Here is a 20,030-nt window from a genome sequence, read left to right on the forward strand (position 1 = left end):
GTGGGATGTACCACACTTCTCCTTCTTTAGGCTGATTATTAACTTTTTCTGCATGTCCTTCTTCAAGGATGCCTTCCATGAATTTCAAATAATCATTCTTCAGGGATCTCTTACCATCCTTTTCTTGAAACATTTCAATCTTGCTAGGGCAAGATTTCTGTTATTTGGCAGACAAGGTCGTTCTCTAAAAGGTAAGGGAATTTCAAGATGACCTTGTTGATTCTGTTGAATACTTTCTTCTAGAGTGTGTATGATCTTTATGTCTTCTTGGGATACACTCTTTTCTTTAAAAATTATGTCTGCAAAGTCATATTCAAGAATCTTGATTACTTTTGCTGGACTTACAGTTGGTAACTCTTGGACAGATTTTCGATGACACAATCCTGTCACCTGTCTTGAGTTTGCGATCTGCTGTTTTCCTCCAACAACACCCCATCCTAGATCAGTTTGAACAGCGTAGGGTTCATCCTTTCCTCCTGTGATTACCTTTTATTGTACCAAGGATTCGGGACAGCCGTAGCCTATCAACAGTCCAACACCAAACTCCTTCAGCGGGGACATTTCATGAGATATGACAGATAGGTGCTCCCGTTCATTGGCTGTTTCACAGGTAGGTATGCAATCTCGATCTAGAGGTATATTGTCTTTTGTATAAGCTGGAGGTAGATTTAATGTGAAGTTTGAAGGAAGTCCTCTAACTGTCAGTCCTTTGACCCTTTGACTGTTCACTACTGTGTTTCTCCCCGTCATTCTGGTGAGTTTGAGCTTCACTGGTTCTGTAGCCACTTATAATTTCTTGCAGATTTCTTGATCAATGAAGGTGACGTCACTCTGGGCATCCAGTAGCGCATAGGTGTATACCTTCTTGTTCCTCCTTTTAGGATTTAGTATGCACACTGGTACAACCATTGATGTGCCGCTGCTTTCTCCTTCCCTCACTCTGTAAGAGAATACCGATACTTTCTTTCCTTTTCTCAGTATCTTTAGGTATTGAGGATTTATCTTTCTTTGGACATTCTTCATGTAGTGGTGTAGGATGGTGTCCTTTGCAAACACTGCATGTGGATTTTTTCTTACACTCCTTAGTAACATGGCCTTTTCTTAGACAACCAAAACACAGTTGGTTATCCAGTACAAATTTTTTCTTTTCTTCTGTGGACTCTTTTAATTGGCACTTGTGTATGGAGTGGTTCTCTCCACAGAACATACATTTGAAGGTAGTCTTAAGATTTGTCGGTTCTGTCTCTCTACTGATCCCAGTAGTGACTTTGAACTTGCTCTCGTAGGTATCTGGACCTTTAGCTGCTGTGTTGGTTGCAAAGCTAGTTGGTCTGGCACATCTTATCTCTCTTGCAGGCCTTTCTTCTAAGGATTTTAAGATGTAAGATGATGTTACTAGATTACATGCTATCCATGCTTCCTCATTGACGAACTCAGAGAACTCTTTAAAACTTGGGAAGTTCTTACCTATATCTAACTGTTTAGTCACATAGCCATTCCATCTAGAAGCCACTTCTTCAGGTAGCTTAGTTAGCATCCTGTGGTTTTCTAGATAGTTGTTCAGTACTTCCAATCCTTGAACATGTGGGATGGCATTGCTGCATGCTTGCAGGAAGTCACCGTACTTTTGGAGTCTGAAGTGTTCTTTAGAACCTATTTTAGGCCAGTTATTCAGTTTCTCTCTAAAGGCTCTTTGTACTAAGAAAGGATGACCATATCTTGCATTAAATTTTTCCCAAGCTTGCTTGTAGGCTTCTTCGTCTCTTCTATAGAAGTTACTTTCAAGAACTTCCTTGGCTTCTCCACCAACATATCTCTGTAGGTAGAATAACTTGTCAACTGGACTGAAGCAATGATGCTCAATGATCATTTTAAAGCTTGCCTTCCACTCTATGAACTTCAGTACGTCTCCTGAAAATACAGTAGGTTAGGGAACGGGAAGTCTAGCGAGGACTGTTCTCTGTGGTCTTGCTGGGACAATGGTTGTAACATTTTCCAGACCATTGCAGTGACATCTAGGAATAGAATCACCCATTTCTATTTTCTCATTTAGTTCTGAATTAGGGGGGTCCTCTTCTTCATTTTTTTCGTTAGAGATAGAAGGTAAGTTCACACACCTTTTTCCTAACACTGGACTATGAAGTTCTCTATTTGTCTTTCTGAGCAGGGATGGAAGGATAATGACTTATTTTCTCACTAAGTGTGGAGATTTCCTTCCATTCCCCTGGGCGTATGGAGGAAAATAGGAGTCAGTTTCTTCACTTAGTACAGATTTGAACCTAAGACTACTCTGATTCATATCCTCTTCTTGTACTCTAAGTCTGGCTTCTATGATCTTAACTTTTTTTTGCCTTACCAGACTTTTCATCTGTTGGCGCTGTACCTCGATTTCAGCTTCCTTTTCAGCCACCAGTTGGCGCTGCGCCTTGATGGCAGCTTCCATCTCAATTTATGCTCTCTTGACAGCAAGTTCCTCGGCTAATTCCTTTCTTTTGGCTGAAGCACTTGAGAACTCTGATACGGGGGCGACACTTCTGCTAGCGAAGGAAGTCCCACTTGTAATTGTAGTTCCACCTAAGAACCTAGCATAGTCTCCCATAAAGAGCTTGTTCTTACTCCTTCTTGCTTTAACTTCATCATAGTTTTCTGCAGGTGATAGTTCTCTCATAAGCTTTACTAAATCTTTAGTGACTGCAGTACATGTGTCCATGTTCCTTACAATGTCCTGGGAAGGTGTCGTAAGGAACCGCAGGTTGACATATGCTGCCATAAGCTCTGATTCAGATTCTTCTACCGTCTCTGCCATATCACTCAAGTTCCCTTTTATACTTTCTTGTTTTAACTTTCCACGAATGCCTTTAATGTATAATTTCCACTTTTCATACAGGCGAACTTTTTTCCTTTTAATGCTGCTTCTTGCTCCACATTTTCTAGCATCTTTGGGGTCAGTTTTCTGGCACGTGATGAACGTCTTAGTTCATCTGTTTGGGCTATATTTGTTTGAGGCAAGACGAATGCTACATCAGACTCTTCTAATTCATACAGGTTCTCTTGCTCTTCACCTTCTATCCTATCTATCTTATCTTCTAACAGTGGCATGGTAATACTAGGCTCAGACATTTTACTTTAAATGCTATAACAATCTATATGAATATTAAAGAAACTTTCACTTTAAATGCAATACTGACAAATGCAGAAATAAATGACTCACTTTAAATGCAATAGCAATAGATGCAGGCAATAAATGACTTTCACTTTAAATACTTTAGAGTCTGTGTAATACAAACTGTCCATTGTTTTACTTTATTCCTAAACACGAAAATGTCTCTTTAGGCCAAAGCCTATATGCAATGATAAGTAATAAAGGAAAGCTCTGACGTTATTCTGAAGAGCAGGATACTGTGATCTGTAGGCTGCTAGAACAAATTTCAGTCTTAAAGGAAACTTGTCTTTGCTTGGATACACTGCTGCAGGCTTTGGGCCTAGTGGCGGGAACTAGCTGGCTGCAGTACGTGGCCTCTTCGTGGATAGTGGTGTGGGCACTCTAGCTCTGGACTTTGGCCTCCCACCATGCGTCTCGTTCTTTCTCTATGGATCGCAGGAGGGTTGGCACTCTTTCTCTGACTATTTTGCCTTTGCCGTTCTGCCAATTTAAGAGTCGGCGGCAGTTTGACTAATGCACACGTTCAATGGCCTCTATGGTAGCTCCGCTGAGGTGTCTTTGCGTGCTCACTCAGGGATCAGTTGCTGCGCAGCGGTATATGCTGGCGCTCCGCTGCTCTAATGTGCTCTTTTCTGTGCAAGTTGAGGAGTGCTATCGCTTCGCCCTCTGAGGGTAATATTCCACTGTGGCAGGCGCAGCACTATGAAGTGCCTTTTGTGCTGTGGCATTAGAAGAATTTTGATATCTCTGAATTTTAGTCTAGCCAGACTGTCTATTACTCTGTAATTCCTCTAGCGCCGTTCTATGGAAACAGTAGGTTTAAAGAGCACACCAAATGCTTGAAATAACGTATTTATTAACTTCAACTTTTTTTCATATATAACATTGCCACCTCCGCAGCAGATAGTCCATGTACATAACACGTGCTGAAAAGATATCACAAAATGGCAGTATGCATAAGATGGTGGTTCAACTGTTCAATCTTGTCATTCAACATACAATGGTGGATATATTTCTTGAGTATCTGTACTCTCACTTTAAGTTATTTAGGCACTTTATGATCTCTCTGAGAGGTATATCTGAGGTCTAACTAATAGTTCACTTGCTGAATTTGGTTGCAATTTGCAATATGCAGTTAGCAGTAACTATTTGCAGATTGGTTGAGTATGATCTGGTATGGTTGTTTGCAATTTGGATTGAAATATAGAATTTGAATTTGGATTGGGAACTCTGTAGTTTGCAATTGTATGGTATTTGGAATTTGCAATTGGTGGAGCTGTAAGTAAACACACATATAACTGGTTCAGTATACAGTTCTAATCACTATATTAACAGTTGGAACATTATGTAACTGTTTTAAATACCTATTTTGGCCTCTCTGCTTCCATTAAACACAGCTCTTAGTGGAGTGAATGTCTGTTCAGCTTCTCTCTGGTGAATAATAATTTCTAGCAGCTCCTGCTAGGGGATTTCCTATACAGGCTGTGTGTGAGGCTGGCTGTGATTGGTCTAGACTCCTGCCCTGCAACAACAGTTTAACTCTATGCTTTCTTTTGTTTCTGCTGTGTCATTGAGCTTTCCTTACATTATATAATGAATCTTTAAGGCATACTGTCTTTTCTGCTTCTGTGAACACAAAATATAACTATTACATGACATACAAACATGAAGTCACCGTAAATAACTCTGTGTGATGAATACCGTACCCCGACTGACGTCAGATGTCAACTACGTAGAGCCAGCGAGATATGGTATGGTCATTGGTTACCAAGGCGTGATGTTACGCCCTCCTGGAGGAGTGGGTAAGTTCAGTCTTGGTACAGTTTTCACAGACTCCTCCTGTCCACACAGGCACAGAGAGGCAACAAGCTGAGAGAGCCTTTTCACTGCCCCAGTGAAACAGTACGTTCTCAGCCCGGAAAGAATGCCACCAGTTCCTTATTTGATATAAGCCCGGTCCGCTAACGGGATTATATTGGGTAAGAAACCAACCCGCGGTAGCGTATTACTAGGCCGAAACACAGACGTGGGGATTCGTGATCGAGATACAAGACAGCACAAGATTAAATTATATATTTAATCGCCTTAAGGGCTCATTAGACAATACACTATACACACAAGCAATATATACAGTGGTTTGAAGTTACGAATACAGGTGGTATGGTACAAACAGGAACAGAGCAAAAGTCAGTTTTCCAGATGGATGAGTCTTTTTGGGTTGCAGGTCCCTCTAAACACATGGCACGATGTGACCCTCCTTCAGAGAAAAGACACGCCCGCTTGCTGGCACAAGCCTTTTAACCTGTAGCTGGCCCCTCCCCTCCCGGCCTCTGGGAGAGGTCCACCCCCCTCTGCTGGGCTGACAGCACATAAGCCACAAAACCAATTAGGGCTTATGGCTCCAGACCAGAATGTCGCAGGGAGGGGGTTCTGGGACCAATGGATCCGCCTGGGTTCCGGCTACCAGTAGAGTCCAAGCATGGTACCATTATTTGGCTTCTGTGGGGAGATATGTACATCTCCCCTCCCTGGCATCCCACTGCCAGACTATGACCATGGTCCTGTTCATCGTGGCCACAGGGACACAAATATGTATCCGGTTTGTGCCTGTGATGGCCGGGCGATTCATAATTCCTTATAAATCGGCGGTTCCATGATGTCTGCTAAATTTGATTGAACTGGGGACTGGCCTAGACCCCCTGCAGAAAGGTCTTTCCTGTTCCATTAGCTGGGTTCCTGGCTGGCTGAATAGAGGTGAGAAATGTAAACAAAGGTGGACTGCTAGAGACTCTCTGCCATCTGGCTGGCTTTGAAGCAGGCCCCCCCCCCCCCCCCCCTGTGGATCTCACTACCTCTGCTACCTTTCAGCCGATGGTTGGTGTGGGAACATGGCTGACAGTAAATATGAATCCATATTCCTCACACTCTGCTTTTGTCTTTAACACACAAACATAGGAACTAGTATTAAGGTTATTGGCAGGTTTAGCTGTATAAACATATAAGCTATATTAGCAACCTAGGACAAGTCTTAGCTGGCCAGCTACACTGTACACATTACTATATGTGTGGTCTGACTAGTGATTTGTAAAGTGGTAGGGCTATGTTCACATCACGGGCACCTATGCCTCTTTTTATGCAACCCACTATCTTATTGGCCTTGGCAGCAGCTGCCTGACACTGGTTTCTACAGCTTAGTTTGTGGTTCACCAAAATTCCTAGGTCTTTTCCATGTCAGTTTTACCCAGTGCACCTGTTCCAGAATCTTGTCCTGAGTGAGCCACCGCCCTATAGTTTGTATTTTTCAGTGTTACCCAGTGTTTTACCATTTACTATGTACGGGTGACTTGCATTATTCCTCCCCATGTGCATAACCTTACATTTGTCAGTTTTAAACCTCATCTGCCACTTCTCTGTCTAAGCCTCCAATCTATCCAGATCCATCTGCAGCAGCAAACTGTCCTCTATAGTATATATACATTGTAGGAAGGCGCAAGGGTCCGTTGTTGACGGAAGGTATGTGTTACCGAGGTTCCTGGCCTCGGTGAAGTAAGAGTAAGAGGCAGGTGTCAGCGGCAGCTAATGCTGATTGACACTTTGCTATATTAGTATGGCTTTATAGCTAATCCGGGATGGCTCTTACTGGGAGTAGCCAAAGTGATGGGTGGGTGACTACTCCCCACGTTCCAGGCCAGGTCTTGACTGGCCTATAAAAAACCAAGCCAGCAATGTCAGCTGTGAGTGAATTACTCCTCTCTGACAGTGAAGCTATGTCAGTCTCTGTGTTGGGACCTGGCAGTTTGGGCCTGAATTAAGGCCTGCTACCTTGTTGGTGGGAAAGCAGGTGGATTCGGCTTTGTCCAAGGACTTCTTCTTTGCTGCATGGTGTGAACGAACACCAGAATCACAAGGTGACTGTTTTCCTTGAAGCTGACTTTTTGTTTGGTCATTTACTTAATGCGTGAATAAACACTGAACTGTTTAATTCAAAGACTTTGTTGTTGCCTCTGTACTGCGTCCGCTAACCTGCCTACCAGAGCGAATCCCCACAATATATACAGTATACTGTCCTCTGTAGTATATATATATATATATATATATATATATATATACACACAGTATACTGTCCTCTGTAGTATATATATATATATATATATACACACAGTATACTGTCCTCTGTAGCATATATATATATATATATATATATATATATATATATAGATATAGATATAAATATAGAAAAATTAAGGCAGCACAAGGGTTTCAATCAGTGGAAGGGTGCAAGGCCCAAAGGATAAGCAGTCCTTTCAATACAAAAATGTCAAAAATAGGCAGCACTCCAGAGAATAAATGAATAATCACCTTTTATTCACCCATGTGGGCAGCGCAACGTTTCGGCTCTGCACTAGAGCCTTTTTCAAGCCTTGGCTTGAGAAAGGCTCTAGTGCAGAGCCGAAACGTCGCGCTGCCCACATGGGTGAATAAAAGGGGATTATTCATTTATTCTCTGGAGTGCTGCCTATTTTTTACATATATATATATACTGCCCTCTGTAATATATATATAGTATACTGTCCTCTGTAGTATATATATACAGTATACTGTCCTCTGTAGTATATATATACATATAGTATACTGTCCTCTGTAATATATATATACAGTATACTGTCCTCTGTAGTATATATATACATATATATATACAGTATACTGTCCTCTGTAGTATATATATATATATATATATATACAGTATACTGTCCTGTGAAATATATATACAGTATACTGTCCTCTAGTATATATATATATATATATACAGTATACTGTCCTCTGTTATATATATATATATATATACAGTATACTGTCCTCTGTAGTATATATATACAGTATACTGTCCTCTTCCCTGTTAATTACTTTACACAGTTTAGTTTAATCTGTAAAATTGATACTTTACTATGCAAGCCTTCTACAAGATCATTAATAAATATATTGAAGAGGATAGGGCCCAATACTGACCCCTGAGGTACTCCACTAGTGACAGTGACCCAATCTGAGTGTGTACCATTAATAGGCGCCCTCTGTTTTCTATTACTAAGCCAGTTACTTACCCACATACAGACATTTTCTCCCAGTCCAAGCATTCTCATTCTATACTGTTTTGTCATGTAAACTCATTTGCATAAACTTGGGCATATGGGAAAGAGATGCTAATAGTGTTTCAGCTGAAAAACAAGGCAGATTCTGCTAATTTGCATGTATTTCCCATATGCCCAAGTTTATGCAAATGAGTTTACATGACAAAACAGTATAGAAAGGTTATTGAATATAATATTAGGACAATTAGAAAACTGAAAATTTTTATGCAGCCCTCCGAAGCAGTGAGAGAAGAGTTAGCTGGCATCCCCAATTTTTTTTTTACAATTTTTGTCACTCCAATGATAATGATCTAGGTGCGCACGTCCCCAAGCCATCCAACTGAAATCAGGCAACTTTGAGGCTTACTGGCTCTCAGTCAGATGAGAGCTGGTTTTGTATGTCTCATAGTGCACAAGGCTGGCATTGTAAGGTATGCTTACTGTACCTGTCTTAATAGAAAGGTTGTTGGCTTACACATACCTGGATTTTGGCATGCAGCATTTATGTGATTGTCTGTTGGGGATTCCCACATGAATCCCCGCGTCATGCCCACAACTTTAAAGATGTTTTTTTTTTTATTGTGAAGCAAACAACAAATAGGACAAAATAACTGAAAAAGTCAATGTGCATAATTATTCACCCCCCTAAAGTCAATACTTTGTAGAGCCGCCTTTTGCGGCAATCACAGCTCCAAGTCGCTTTGGATAAGTCTCTATAAGTTTGCCACATCTTACCACTGGGGTTTTTTGCCCATTCCTCCTTGCAAAACGGCTCCAGTTCCTTCAAGTTGGATGGTTTGCGCTTGTGAACAGCAATCTTTAAAGGGAACCTGTCACCAGGATTTTGTGTATAAAGCTGAGGACATGGGTTGCTAGATGGCCGCTAGCACATCCACAATACCAGTCCCCATAGCTCTGTGTGCTTTTATTGTGGGAAAAAACCGATTTGATACATATGCAAATTAACCTGAGATGAGTCCTGTATGTGAGATGAGTCAGGGACAGGACTCCTCTCTGGTTAATTTGCATATGTATCAAATCGGTTTTTATACACAATAAAAGCACACAGAGCTATGGGGACTGGATATTGCGGATGTGCTAGTGGCCATCTAGCAACCCATGTCCTCAGCTCTATACACAAAATCCAGGTGACAGGTTCCCTTTAAGTCTGACCACAGATTTTCTATTGGATTGAGATCTGCGCTGTGACTCGGCCATTCCAACACATTTTCATGTTTCCCCTTAAACCACCAAAGTGTTGCTTTAGCCGTGTGTTTGGGGTCATTGTCCTGCTGGAAGGCGAACCTCCGTCCTAGCCTCAGATCACGCACAGAGTGGTACAGGTTCTGCTCAAGAATATCCCTGTATTTAGCACGGTCCATCCTTCCCTCAACTCTGACCAGTTTCCCAGTCTCCCCCAGCATGATGCTGCCACCACCATGTCTCACTGTGGGGAGGGTGTTCTTTGGGTGATGTGATGTGTTGGGTTTGCGCCAGACATAGCGTTTTCTTTGATGGCCGATTTTAGTCTCCTCAGACCAGAGCACCTTCCTCCATACATTTTGGGAGTCTCCCACATGCCTTTTCGCAAACTCACAACGTGCCTTATTGTTTTTAGCTGAAGTAATGGCCACTCTGCCATAAAGCCCAACTCTATGGAGCGTACGGCTTAGGCTACTTTCACACTAGCGTTCGGGTGTCCGCTCGTGAGCTCCGTTTGAAGGCTCTCACAAGCGGCCCCGAACGCATCCGTACTGCCCTAATGCATTCTGAGTGGAGGCGGATCCGCTCAGAATGCATCAGTCTGGCGGCGTTCAGCCTCCGCTCAGCAAGCGGACACCTGAACGCTGCTTGCAGCGTTCGGGTGTCCGCCTGGCCGCGCGGAGGCAAGCGGATCCATCCAGACTTACAATGTAAGTCAATGGGGACGGATCCGTTTGAAGATGACACAGTATGGCTCAATCTTCAAGCGGATCCGTCCCCCATTGACTTTCAATGTAAAGTCTGGACGGATCCGTTCAGGCTACTTTCACACTTAGAAATTTTCTAAGTTATAATGCAGACGGATCCGTTCTGAACGGATACAAACGTCTGCATTATCGGAGCGGATCCGTCTGATGAAACATCAGACGGACCCGCTCTGAACGCTAGTGTGAAAGTAGCCTTATTGTCGTCCTATGTAGATACTCCAGTCTCTGCTGTGGAACTCTGCAGCTCCTCCAGGGTTACCTTAGGTCTCTGTGCTGCCTCTCTGATTAATGCCCTCCTTGCCCGGTCCGTGAGTTTTGGTGGGCGGCCGTCTCTTGGCAGGTTTGCTGTTGTGCCATGTTCTTTCCATTTGGTTATGATAGATTTGATGGTGCTCCTGGGGATCATCAAAGATTTAGATATTTTTTTATAACCTAACCCTGACTTGTACTTCTCAACAACATTGTCCCTTACTTGTTTGGAGAGTTCCTTGGTCTTCATGGCAGTGTTTGGTTAGTGATGCCTCTTGCTTAGGTGTTGCAGCCTCTGGGGCCTTTCAAAAAAGGTGTGTATATGTAATGACAGATCATGTGACCCTTAGATTGCACACAGGTGACATCATTTCACTAATTATGTGACTTCTGAAGGTAATTGGTTGCACCAGAGCTTTTTATGGGCTTCCTAACAAAGGGGGTGAATACATACGCACATGCCAAATTTCTGTTTTCTTTTTCTAAACAATAGTTTTATTTATATGTTTTTCTCGTTTCACTTTACCGACTTAGACTATTGTGTTCTGATCCATCGCATAAAATTCAGATTAACAAAACATTGAACTTAAGGCTGTAATGTAACAAAACATAAAGTCAAGGGGGTGAATACTTTTGCAAGGCACTGTATATCTAATATCATTTCCTGCGGTTTAGATGGTTTATATTTATGTATTTATATAGGTTTTCTGCTGAATTATCTATGCACAGATCATGTGATCGGCGGTATGTGATAGATCTGTTTCTAGCGGTAACTCATTCTTATCTTTTATACATTCTGATATAACGGTTTTAGTCATGCACATATATTTTAGTTTTAATAAATCCTGCTGTCTGATACCTGTTATCTACAGTGTATGCCTTGAGCACCGACTATATAAATTTTTCATTTACTGGCTGATTCAGCTCAGGGGGTACTGGGAGCATTAGTCAAAGCACGTGGCACAACACCTTACCCATAGTATGGGGCGGTGAGCCGCTGTATATAGCAGCACTATGTCTGGCGTAAACAAACTGGAGGTGTAGACCGGCACCAGATTTATCACAGAGGTGCAGGCCGGATGATACATCAGTACAGGATAAGGCTACTTTCACACTGGCGTTTTGGCTTTCCGTTTGTGAGATCCGTTCAGGGCTCAGCGGTCCAAAATGGATCAGTTTTGCCCTAATGCATTCTGAATGGAAAAGGATCCGCTCAGAATGCATCAGTTTGCCTCCGTTCAGTCTCCATTCTGCTCTGGAGGCTGCTTGCAGCATTTTGGTGTCCGTCTGACGAAGCAGAGCTTCTCTGGCACAATAGAAAACGGATCCGTCCCCCATTTACTTTCAACGCTGTTCAAGACGGATCCGTCATGGCTATAGAAGACATAATACAACCGGATCCGTTCATGGCGGATGCATGCATTTGTATTGCTGTAACGGAAGTGTTTTTGCTGATCCATGACGGATCTGCAAAAAAACGCTAATGTGAAAGTAGCCTAAGTAATGTATGTACTCAGTTACTCCACCAGCAGAATAGTGAGTGCAGCTCTGGAGTATAATACAAGATGTAACTCAGGATCAGTACAGGATAAGTAATGTAATGTAAGTACACAGTGACTCCACCAGCAGAATAGTGAGTGCAGCTCTGGAGTATAATACAGGATGTAACTCAGGATCAGTACAGGATAAGTAATGTAATGTATGTACACAGTGACGTCACCAGCAGAATAGTGAGTGCAGCTCTGGAGTATAATACAGGATGTAACTCAGGATCAGTACAGGATAAGTAATGTATATACACAGTGACTCCACCAGCAGAATAGTGAGTGCAGCTCTGGAGTATAATACAGGATGTGACTCAGGATCAGTACAGGATAAGTAATGTAATCTATGTACACAGTGACTGCACCAGCAGAACAGTGAGTGCAGCTCTGGAGTATAATGCAGGATGTAACTCAGAATCAGTACAGGATAAGTAATATATGTACATAGTGACTCTACCAGCAGAATAGTGAGTGCAGCTCTGGAGTATAATGCAGGATGTAACTCAGAATCAGTACAGGATAAGTAATATATGTACATAGTGACTCTACCAGCAGAATAGTGAGTACAGCTCTGGAGTATAATACAGGATGTAACTCAGGATCAGTACAGGATAAGTAATGTATGTACACAGTGACTGCACCAGCAGAATAGTGAGTGCAGCTCTGGAGTATAATACAGGATGTAACTCAGGATCAGTACAGGATAAGTAATGTATGTACACAGTGACTGCACCAGCAGAATAGTGAGTGCAGCTCTGGAGTATAATACAAGATGTAACTCAGGATCAGTACAGGATAAGTAATGTAATGTATGTACACAGTGACTGCACCAGCAGAACAGTGAGTGCAGCTCTGGAGTATAATACAGGATGTAACTCAGGATCAGTACAGGATAAGTAATGTAATGTATGTACACAGTGACTGCACCAGTAGAATAGTGAGTGCAGCTCTGGAGTATAACACACGTTATGTACTAGTTTGGTAGTGTAAGGTTTTTGTAAAGTAACTCAGCTTTTTATGTTGATTATTTCTATAAGGAGACTGTGGGGATCAGAGATGGACATTCGTGTTTCTGTTGATATGATGTTGGTTATAAATGTGTCTAACTTACTATTTTTTTCTCTCTAGGTCATGTCCAATATAGCCATCTATCTGTGTACAATCACTGTCGGTATCATGTCCTACTACATGGCGGACCGTAAACATCGGAAGGCCTTCCTTGAAGCACGTCAGTCCCTGGAAGTCAAACTGAATCTGGAAGAGCAAAGTCAGCAACAGGTAGGGCTGTTATATTCACACATAGTGTAGGAGTCCTTGCTGGTATGGGACAGCTCTTCTCTATATAGGTTCATAGGGAATATGGGGGCTACTACCTGTATCTCACTTTATGAGCCATACTGGAGAAGGTTGTTTCCACAAAAAGTGGGGACATATTGTAACTAAAATGTCATTAAAATTATTGTCTCAGGAAGAGAGGAGCCCACCACTTGGGACCACTGAGCAACTGCTGGGGCCCATGTAGTTCTCATTGTGGTCCCATGCAGTTCTTCAGGAGGGCCCATGAAGTTTTTCAGGTGGGTCCCTGAAGTTCGTATTGTGGGCCCATGAAGTTCCTCAGGTGGGCCCATGCAATTCTTTAGGTGGACCTATGCACTTTTTTAGGTAGGTCCATGAAGTTCTTCAGATGGGCCCATAAAATTATGCAAGTGTTCCCATAAAGTTCATCAGATGGGCCCATGAAAATATTACATAGTCCTTAACATCACCGATTGCCGCTGTTGGCATTTCTCCACTCTGGTCTCTATATTTTTCTGTGGCAGTGACCTTCTTCAGGATTGAGTAATTTTTTTTGTCTACTTGCGGAGAATTTAGGCGACATTACTGGCTGGGACTTCTTTCACTTTCCCATAGCAACCAATCAGAGCTCAGCTTTCATTTACCAAGAGTAGTTCAAGAAATCTGAGCTGATTGGTGGCTATTATCAACAAAGGTCAGTTTTATTGTCAGACAGTGTTGATAAATTAGGCCTTGTAGAGCTTTACTGGGGCCTGATTGATGTTATTAGGAGCACAAGGTTTGGAGAAACCCTTCATGCCCATATTTTACCTCTCACACTGACCCTCCAGCACCCTCCTCTGAGTTACACTTCAAGAGTCAGAATCCACAGGCAGGAAATGGAATCTATAAGTCACCCCTTTCTCCATGGCCTGCCAGACCATGCATTATTCCAGATATAACCATTATATGAGGACCCCCGGGAGGTAGCAATGCTCGGCTACAAGGAGTGCCGTGCAGAGCTGAGATACAGGGTCCTGGATGCAGAATAGTTCACATTTTTCTGACATAAATTGAAATTATCTTCAGCATTTTCCGCTCTTGTTCTTTTCCTTTTATGACCTTCAAATGTTTGTCAAGCTCAGTGGGAAATCAACGTAGCTGATGTAGACCGTGTGGTTTATATTAAGAAATCTTAAAAGTGTTGCTGTCGAGTTCAGCTGTATCCATGAGCTGTAGGCACATCTGCCCTGCATGGTGTGGAAATGGTCTCCAAAGTCCTCTCAGGTTGCGGTATCTCCGTCTTCGCAACCATCTGCACTGCCTCTCCTCAGTGGTGGTAAGCCCTTCCTCGTGACACAGTATTGCTAACCAGCAGCTGGCTGGTCTTGGCCACGGTACATGGGCCACAGCTGCTATCAGGATGCATGGGCTAGGAAGCTATCTTCTACCCCTGTGCCCCAGTCTCAACTCCTCTGCAGTGCTCAGCCACATCTACTGCTAGCTAGCTACACGCAGGAATCTGCAGCATCTCCCAGCTCTCACCACTTCTATGTTCCATTCTATGTTCCCATATAGTAGTTATATTCTTGTACATAGGAGCGGGGGGGGGGGGGGGGGGGTGGCGATTTGTCGTTTTTAATCTTTTTAAGTCGCTGTTGCACTTCTTCCTGGATCAGACAGGACACTTTTAATGGGGAATTTACTTTTACATTCTGCATTTCATCTGACAGTTTATTTTCCTCAGTAAATACAGTGGAGAAAAAAATATTTAATAGCTTTGCTTTCTCCTCATCGCTCTCTGCAACTCCCCCCTCATCACTCAGAGGGCCGACACCTTCAGATTTATACTTTTTTACCATTTATATAATTAAAGAACATTTTAGGGTTAGTTTTGATCTCTTTGGCAACTACCGTTTTTTTCGCCCTATAAGACGCACCCCCCTTCCCAAAAGTGGGGGGAAAATAGCAGTGCGTCTTATGAGGCGAATGCTGCGGCCATCGGGTGTATCGGCAGAGAGGGAGGAGGGTCTGGGGGCCGGCATCTGGTTCTGTAATGGCAACGGGGCCTGGTGCAGTCACTTTATTCTACTACACCGGGCCCCGCTCACAGTAGTATCATCATCTCTAACTTGTAGGTATTGTTAAAGTATTCAAATATCATCTGAAATCCAGCGTTTTACTTACTACTAACTTCGTAGCAGTCAGGAGGCCATCTAATGTGTCATCCACATATCCCCTATAACAGTGTCACTACGTCACGCACCTGCTTCATTCATAGTGGGCGGAGCAGGCGCATGACGTAGTGACACTGTTATAGGGGATATGTGGATGACACATTAGATAAGATGCTATATATGTGTCATCCACAGATGCCCCCATAATGATTCCCCATAACAGTGCCATCCACAGATGCCCCCATAACAGTGCCATCCACATATGCCCCCATAACAGTGCCATCCACATATGCCCCCATAACAGTGCCATCCACAGATGCCCCCATAACAGTGCCATCCACAGATGCCCCCATAACAGTGCCATCCACAGATGCCCCCATAACAGTGCCATCCATAGATGCCCCCATAACAGTGCCATCCACAGATGCCCCATAACAGTGCCATCCACAGATGCCCCCATGACAGTGCCATCCACAGATCCCCCATAATAGTGTCTTCCACAGACCACCATTAGTTCAAAACCCACCAAAAGCACACCTTTTGGTTCAAAATATTTTTTTTCTTATTTTCCTCCTCAAAAACCTAAGTGCGTCTTAAGGGCCGTTGCGTCTTATATGGCAAAAAATACGGTAATCTCTCGGTCTCTAGTTTGGCCGCTTCTATTTGTTTTTTTACATATTCTATTTTTTTCCTTATAGTTTTTCAGTGCTTCCTCGCTTTCCTCCTGTTTTAGTGATTTAAATGCTTTCTGTTTGTCATTTAAATGCTTTCTGTTCCTTAACCCTTTATTCCCGTACGGTATGTACCTCTCACAATTAGATTTTAGGATGCTTTTAAAAATATCCTATTTTGTGGCTGTATTTTTATTTTTGAGGACTTTGTCCCAGTTAGTTAGGCCTATGGCTTCTCTTAGTTGGCTAAATTTTGCTTTTCTGAAGTTTGGTATTTTTGTTTCTCCCTGAAGAAACATTCTTTTGAATGATAATTGGAAGGTTATTACTTTATGGTCACTATATCCCAGGTGTCCCCCAACCTGCACATCTGTTGTTCTGTCAGGTCTATTGGTTAATACTAAGTCCAGTATGGCCGTCCCTCTAGTCGGGTCCTGAACCAGTTGGGAAAGGTAATTGTCTTTGGTTATTGCCAAGAACCTGTTTCCTTTATGAGATACTGTATTTTTCGCCCCATAAGACACACTTCCCCCCCCCCCCAAATGGGGGAAAATGCCCCTGCCCCCTCTTATGGGGCGAATGCTGACATTTTTACATCACTGGCTGCGATGTAAGCGAGAGCGGGGAGGGACTGGGAGGAGGAGCTCTGGGCCGGCAATTGCGGCGGGGCGGTGCAGTCACTGTAGTCCGGTCCCGCCGCTCCAGTGCTGCACTATAAAAATATAAAATGTCTCATTCAATTAAAAGTGATTACACATGCCCCCCCACTCCTAATATTACCGTACATCCTAACAGCTTCTGTAGAATGCAGGCAGGCCGGGCGGGTGGCAGCCTAACTCCCTGATGTCACGTGCCTGCGCCGCCTACTTTATGAATGAAGCAGGCGGCGCAGGCACATGACGTCAGTGAGTGACGCGTCGGCCACCCGGCCTGCCTGCCTGCGTTGTACTGAAGCGGTTAGAATGTACGGTACTATTAGGAGTGGGGGGGCATGTGTAATCACTTTTAATTGAATGAGACATTTTATATTTGTATACTGCAGCACTGGAGCGGCGGCGGGGGGGGGATCTGTGGATGACAGTTTTATGGTTGACATCTGTGGATGGCACTGTTAAGGGGTGGGGGGTCTGTGGATGGCACTGTTATGGGCTGGGGGGTCTGTGGATGGCACTGTTATGGGGTGGGGGGTCTGTGGATGGCACATATATAACAGTGCCACCCACAGATGCCCCATAACAGTGCCACCCACAGATCCCCCCTGTAACAGTGGCACCCACAGATCCCCCCTGTAATGGTGCCACCCACAGATCCCCCCTGTAACGGTGCCACCCACAGATCCCCTCTGTAACGGTGCCATCCACAGATCCCCCTGTAACAGTGCCATCCACAGATCCCCCCTGTAACAGTGCCAGCCACAGATCCCCCCTGTAACAGTGTCTGTCACAGATCCCCCCCATAACAGTGTCCGTCACAGATCCCCCCATAACAGTGCGTCATCCACAGATCCCCCCATAACAGTGTGTCATCCACAGATCCCCCCATAACAGTGCATCATCCACAGATCCCCTCATAACAGTGCGTCATCCACAGATCGCCTATAACAGTGCCATCCCCAGATCCCCCCATAACAGTGTCCTTAACAGATCCCCCCATAACAGTGCCATGCACAGATTCCCAGTAATAGTGCCATCCACAGACCACCATTAGTTCCAAACCCACCAAAAGCATAGCTTTTGGTTAAAACATTTTTTTTTCTTATTCTCCTCCCCAAAAACCTAGGTGCGTCTTATGGGCCGGTGCGTCTTATATGGCGAAAAATACAGTATACAAGTTTCAGTTTCCCAGTCTATATCTGGGTAGTTGAAGTCCCCCATAATAACAACCTCATTATGATTTGCCGCCTCGTCTATCTCGTTTAGTAGTAGATTTTCTGTGGACTCTAGTATATTAGGTGGTTTATAGCCTTGTAGTTATAGCCTTGTAAGTAGGTGCAGTATTGTAGTAGTTTATAATATAGTGTATAGGAGCAGTATTGTAGTAGATACAGGGAGTGCAGAATTATTAGGCAAGTTGTATTTTTGAGGATTAATTTTATTATTGAACAACAACCATGTTCTCAATGAACCCAAAAAACTCATTAATATCAAAGCTGAATATTTTTGGAAGTAGTTTTTAGTTTGTTTTTAGTTTTAGCTATTTTAGGGGGATATCTGTGTGTGCAGGTGACTATTACTGTGCATAATTATTAGGCAACTTAACAAAAAACAAATATATACCCATTTCAATTATTTATTTTTACCAGTGAAACCAATATAACATCTCAACATTCACAAATATACATTTCTGACATTCAAAAACAAAACAAAAACAAATCAGTGACCAATATAGCCACCTTTCTTTGCAAGGACACTCAAAAGCCTGCCATCCATGGATTCTGTCAGTGTTTTGATCTGTTCACCATTAACATTGCGTGCAGCAGCAACCACAGCCTCCCAGACACTGTTCAGAGAGGTGTACTGTTTTCCCTCCTTGTAAATCTCACATTTGATGATGGACCACAGGTTCTCAATGGGGTTCAGATCAGGTGAACAAGGAGGCCATGTCATTAGATTTTCTTCTTTTATACCCTTTCTTGCCAGCCACGCTGTGGAGAACTTGGACGCGTGTGATGGAGCATTGTCCTGCATGAAAATCATGTTTTTCTTGAAGGATGCAGACTTCTTCCTGTACCACTGCTTGAAGAAGGTGTCTTCCAGAAACTGGCAGTAGGACTGGGAGCTGAGCTTGACTCCATCCTCAACCCGAAAAGGCCCCACAAGCTCATCTTTGATGATACCAGCCCAAACCAGTACTCCACCTCCACCTTGCTGGCGTCTGAGTCGGACTGGAGCTCTCTGCCCTTTACCAATCCAGCCACGGGCCCATCCATCTGGCCCATCAAAACTCACTCTCATTTCATCAGTCCATAAAACCTTAGAAAAATCAGTCTTGAGATATTTCTTGGCCCAGTCTTGACGTTTCAGCTTGTGTGTCTTGTTCAGTGGTGGTCGTCTTTCAGCCTTTCTTACCTTGGCCATGTCTCTGAGTATTGCACACCTTGTGCTTTTGGACACTCCAGTGATGTTGCAGCTCTGAAATATGTCCAAACTGGTGGCAAGTGGCATCTTAGCAGCTGCACGCTTGACTTTTCTCAGTTCATGGGCAGTTATTTTGCGCCTTGGTTTTTCCACATGCTTCTTGCGACCCTGTTGACTATTTTGAATGAAACGCTTGATTGTTCGATGATCACGCTTCAGAAGCTTTGCAATTTTAAGAGTGCTGCATCCCTCTGCAAGATATCTCACTATTTTTGACTTTTCTGAGCCTGTCAAGTCCTTCTTTTGACCCATTTTGCCAATGGAAAGGAAGTTGCCTAATAATTATGCACAACTAATATAGGGTGTTGATGTCATTACACCACACCCCTTCTCATTACAGAGATGCACATCACCTAATATGCTTAATTGGTAGTAGGCTTTCGAGCCTATACAGCTTGGAGTAAGACAACATGCATAAAGAGGATGATGTGGTCAAAATACTCATTTGCCTGATAATTCTGCACGCAGTGTATATTATTGCACATAGGAGTAGTATTATAGTAGTTATATTCTTGTACATAGAAGGCAGTATTATAGTAGTTATATTCTTGTACATAGGAGCAGTATTATAGTATTTTTTTTTTTTTTTTGTACATAGAAACTTGTATAGTAAAGATTTTCTACTTATCTCATCAGAACAATATCTGAATGAACGGCTGGAACACACAGCTGCTCCTCTCTGCCGTTATGTAAACTTTATGGCATAGGGCTGCCTAAA

At 43.1% G+C, this 20,030-nt stretch overlaps 1 protein-coding gene across 3 annotated transcripts in view; it reads left to right on the top strand.

The window, feature by feature from the left end:
• The window catches only part of ADCY3 (adenylate cyclase 3), a 178,827-nt gene that overhangs the window by 63,506 nt on the left and 95,291 nt on the right, over positions 1-20,030 (top strand). For all 3 annotated transcript variants that reach the window (XM_040427125.1, XM_040427123.1, XM_040427126.1), the window contains exon 2: positions 13,181-13,330. In XM_040427125.1, coding sequence (XP_040283059.1) covers positions 13,181-13,330 — 150 coding nt within the window. The remainder of the gene's footprint in view (positions 1-13,180; positions 13,331-20,030) is intronic.

Source organism: Bufo bufo, chromosome 4, assembly GCF_905171765.1.
Source record: "Bufo bufo chromosome 4, aBufBuf1.1, whole genome shotgun sequence".
Lineage (NCBI taxonomy): Eukaryota > Metazoa > Chordata > Amphibia > Anura > Bufonidae > Bufo > Bufo bufo.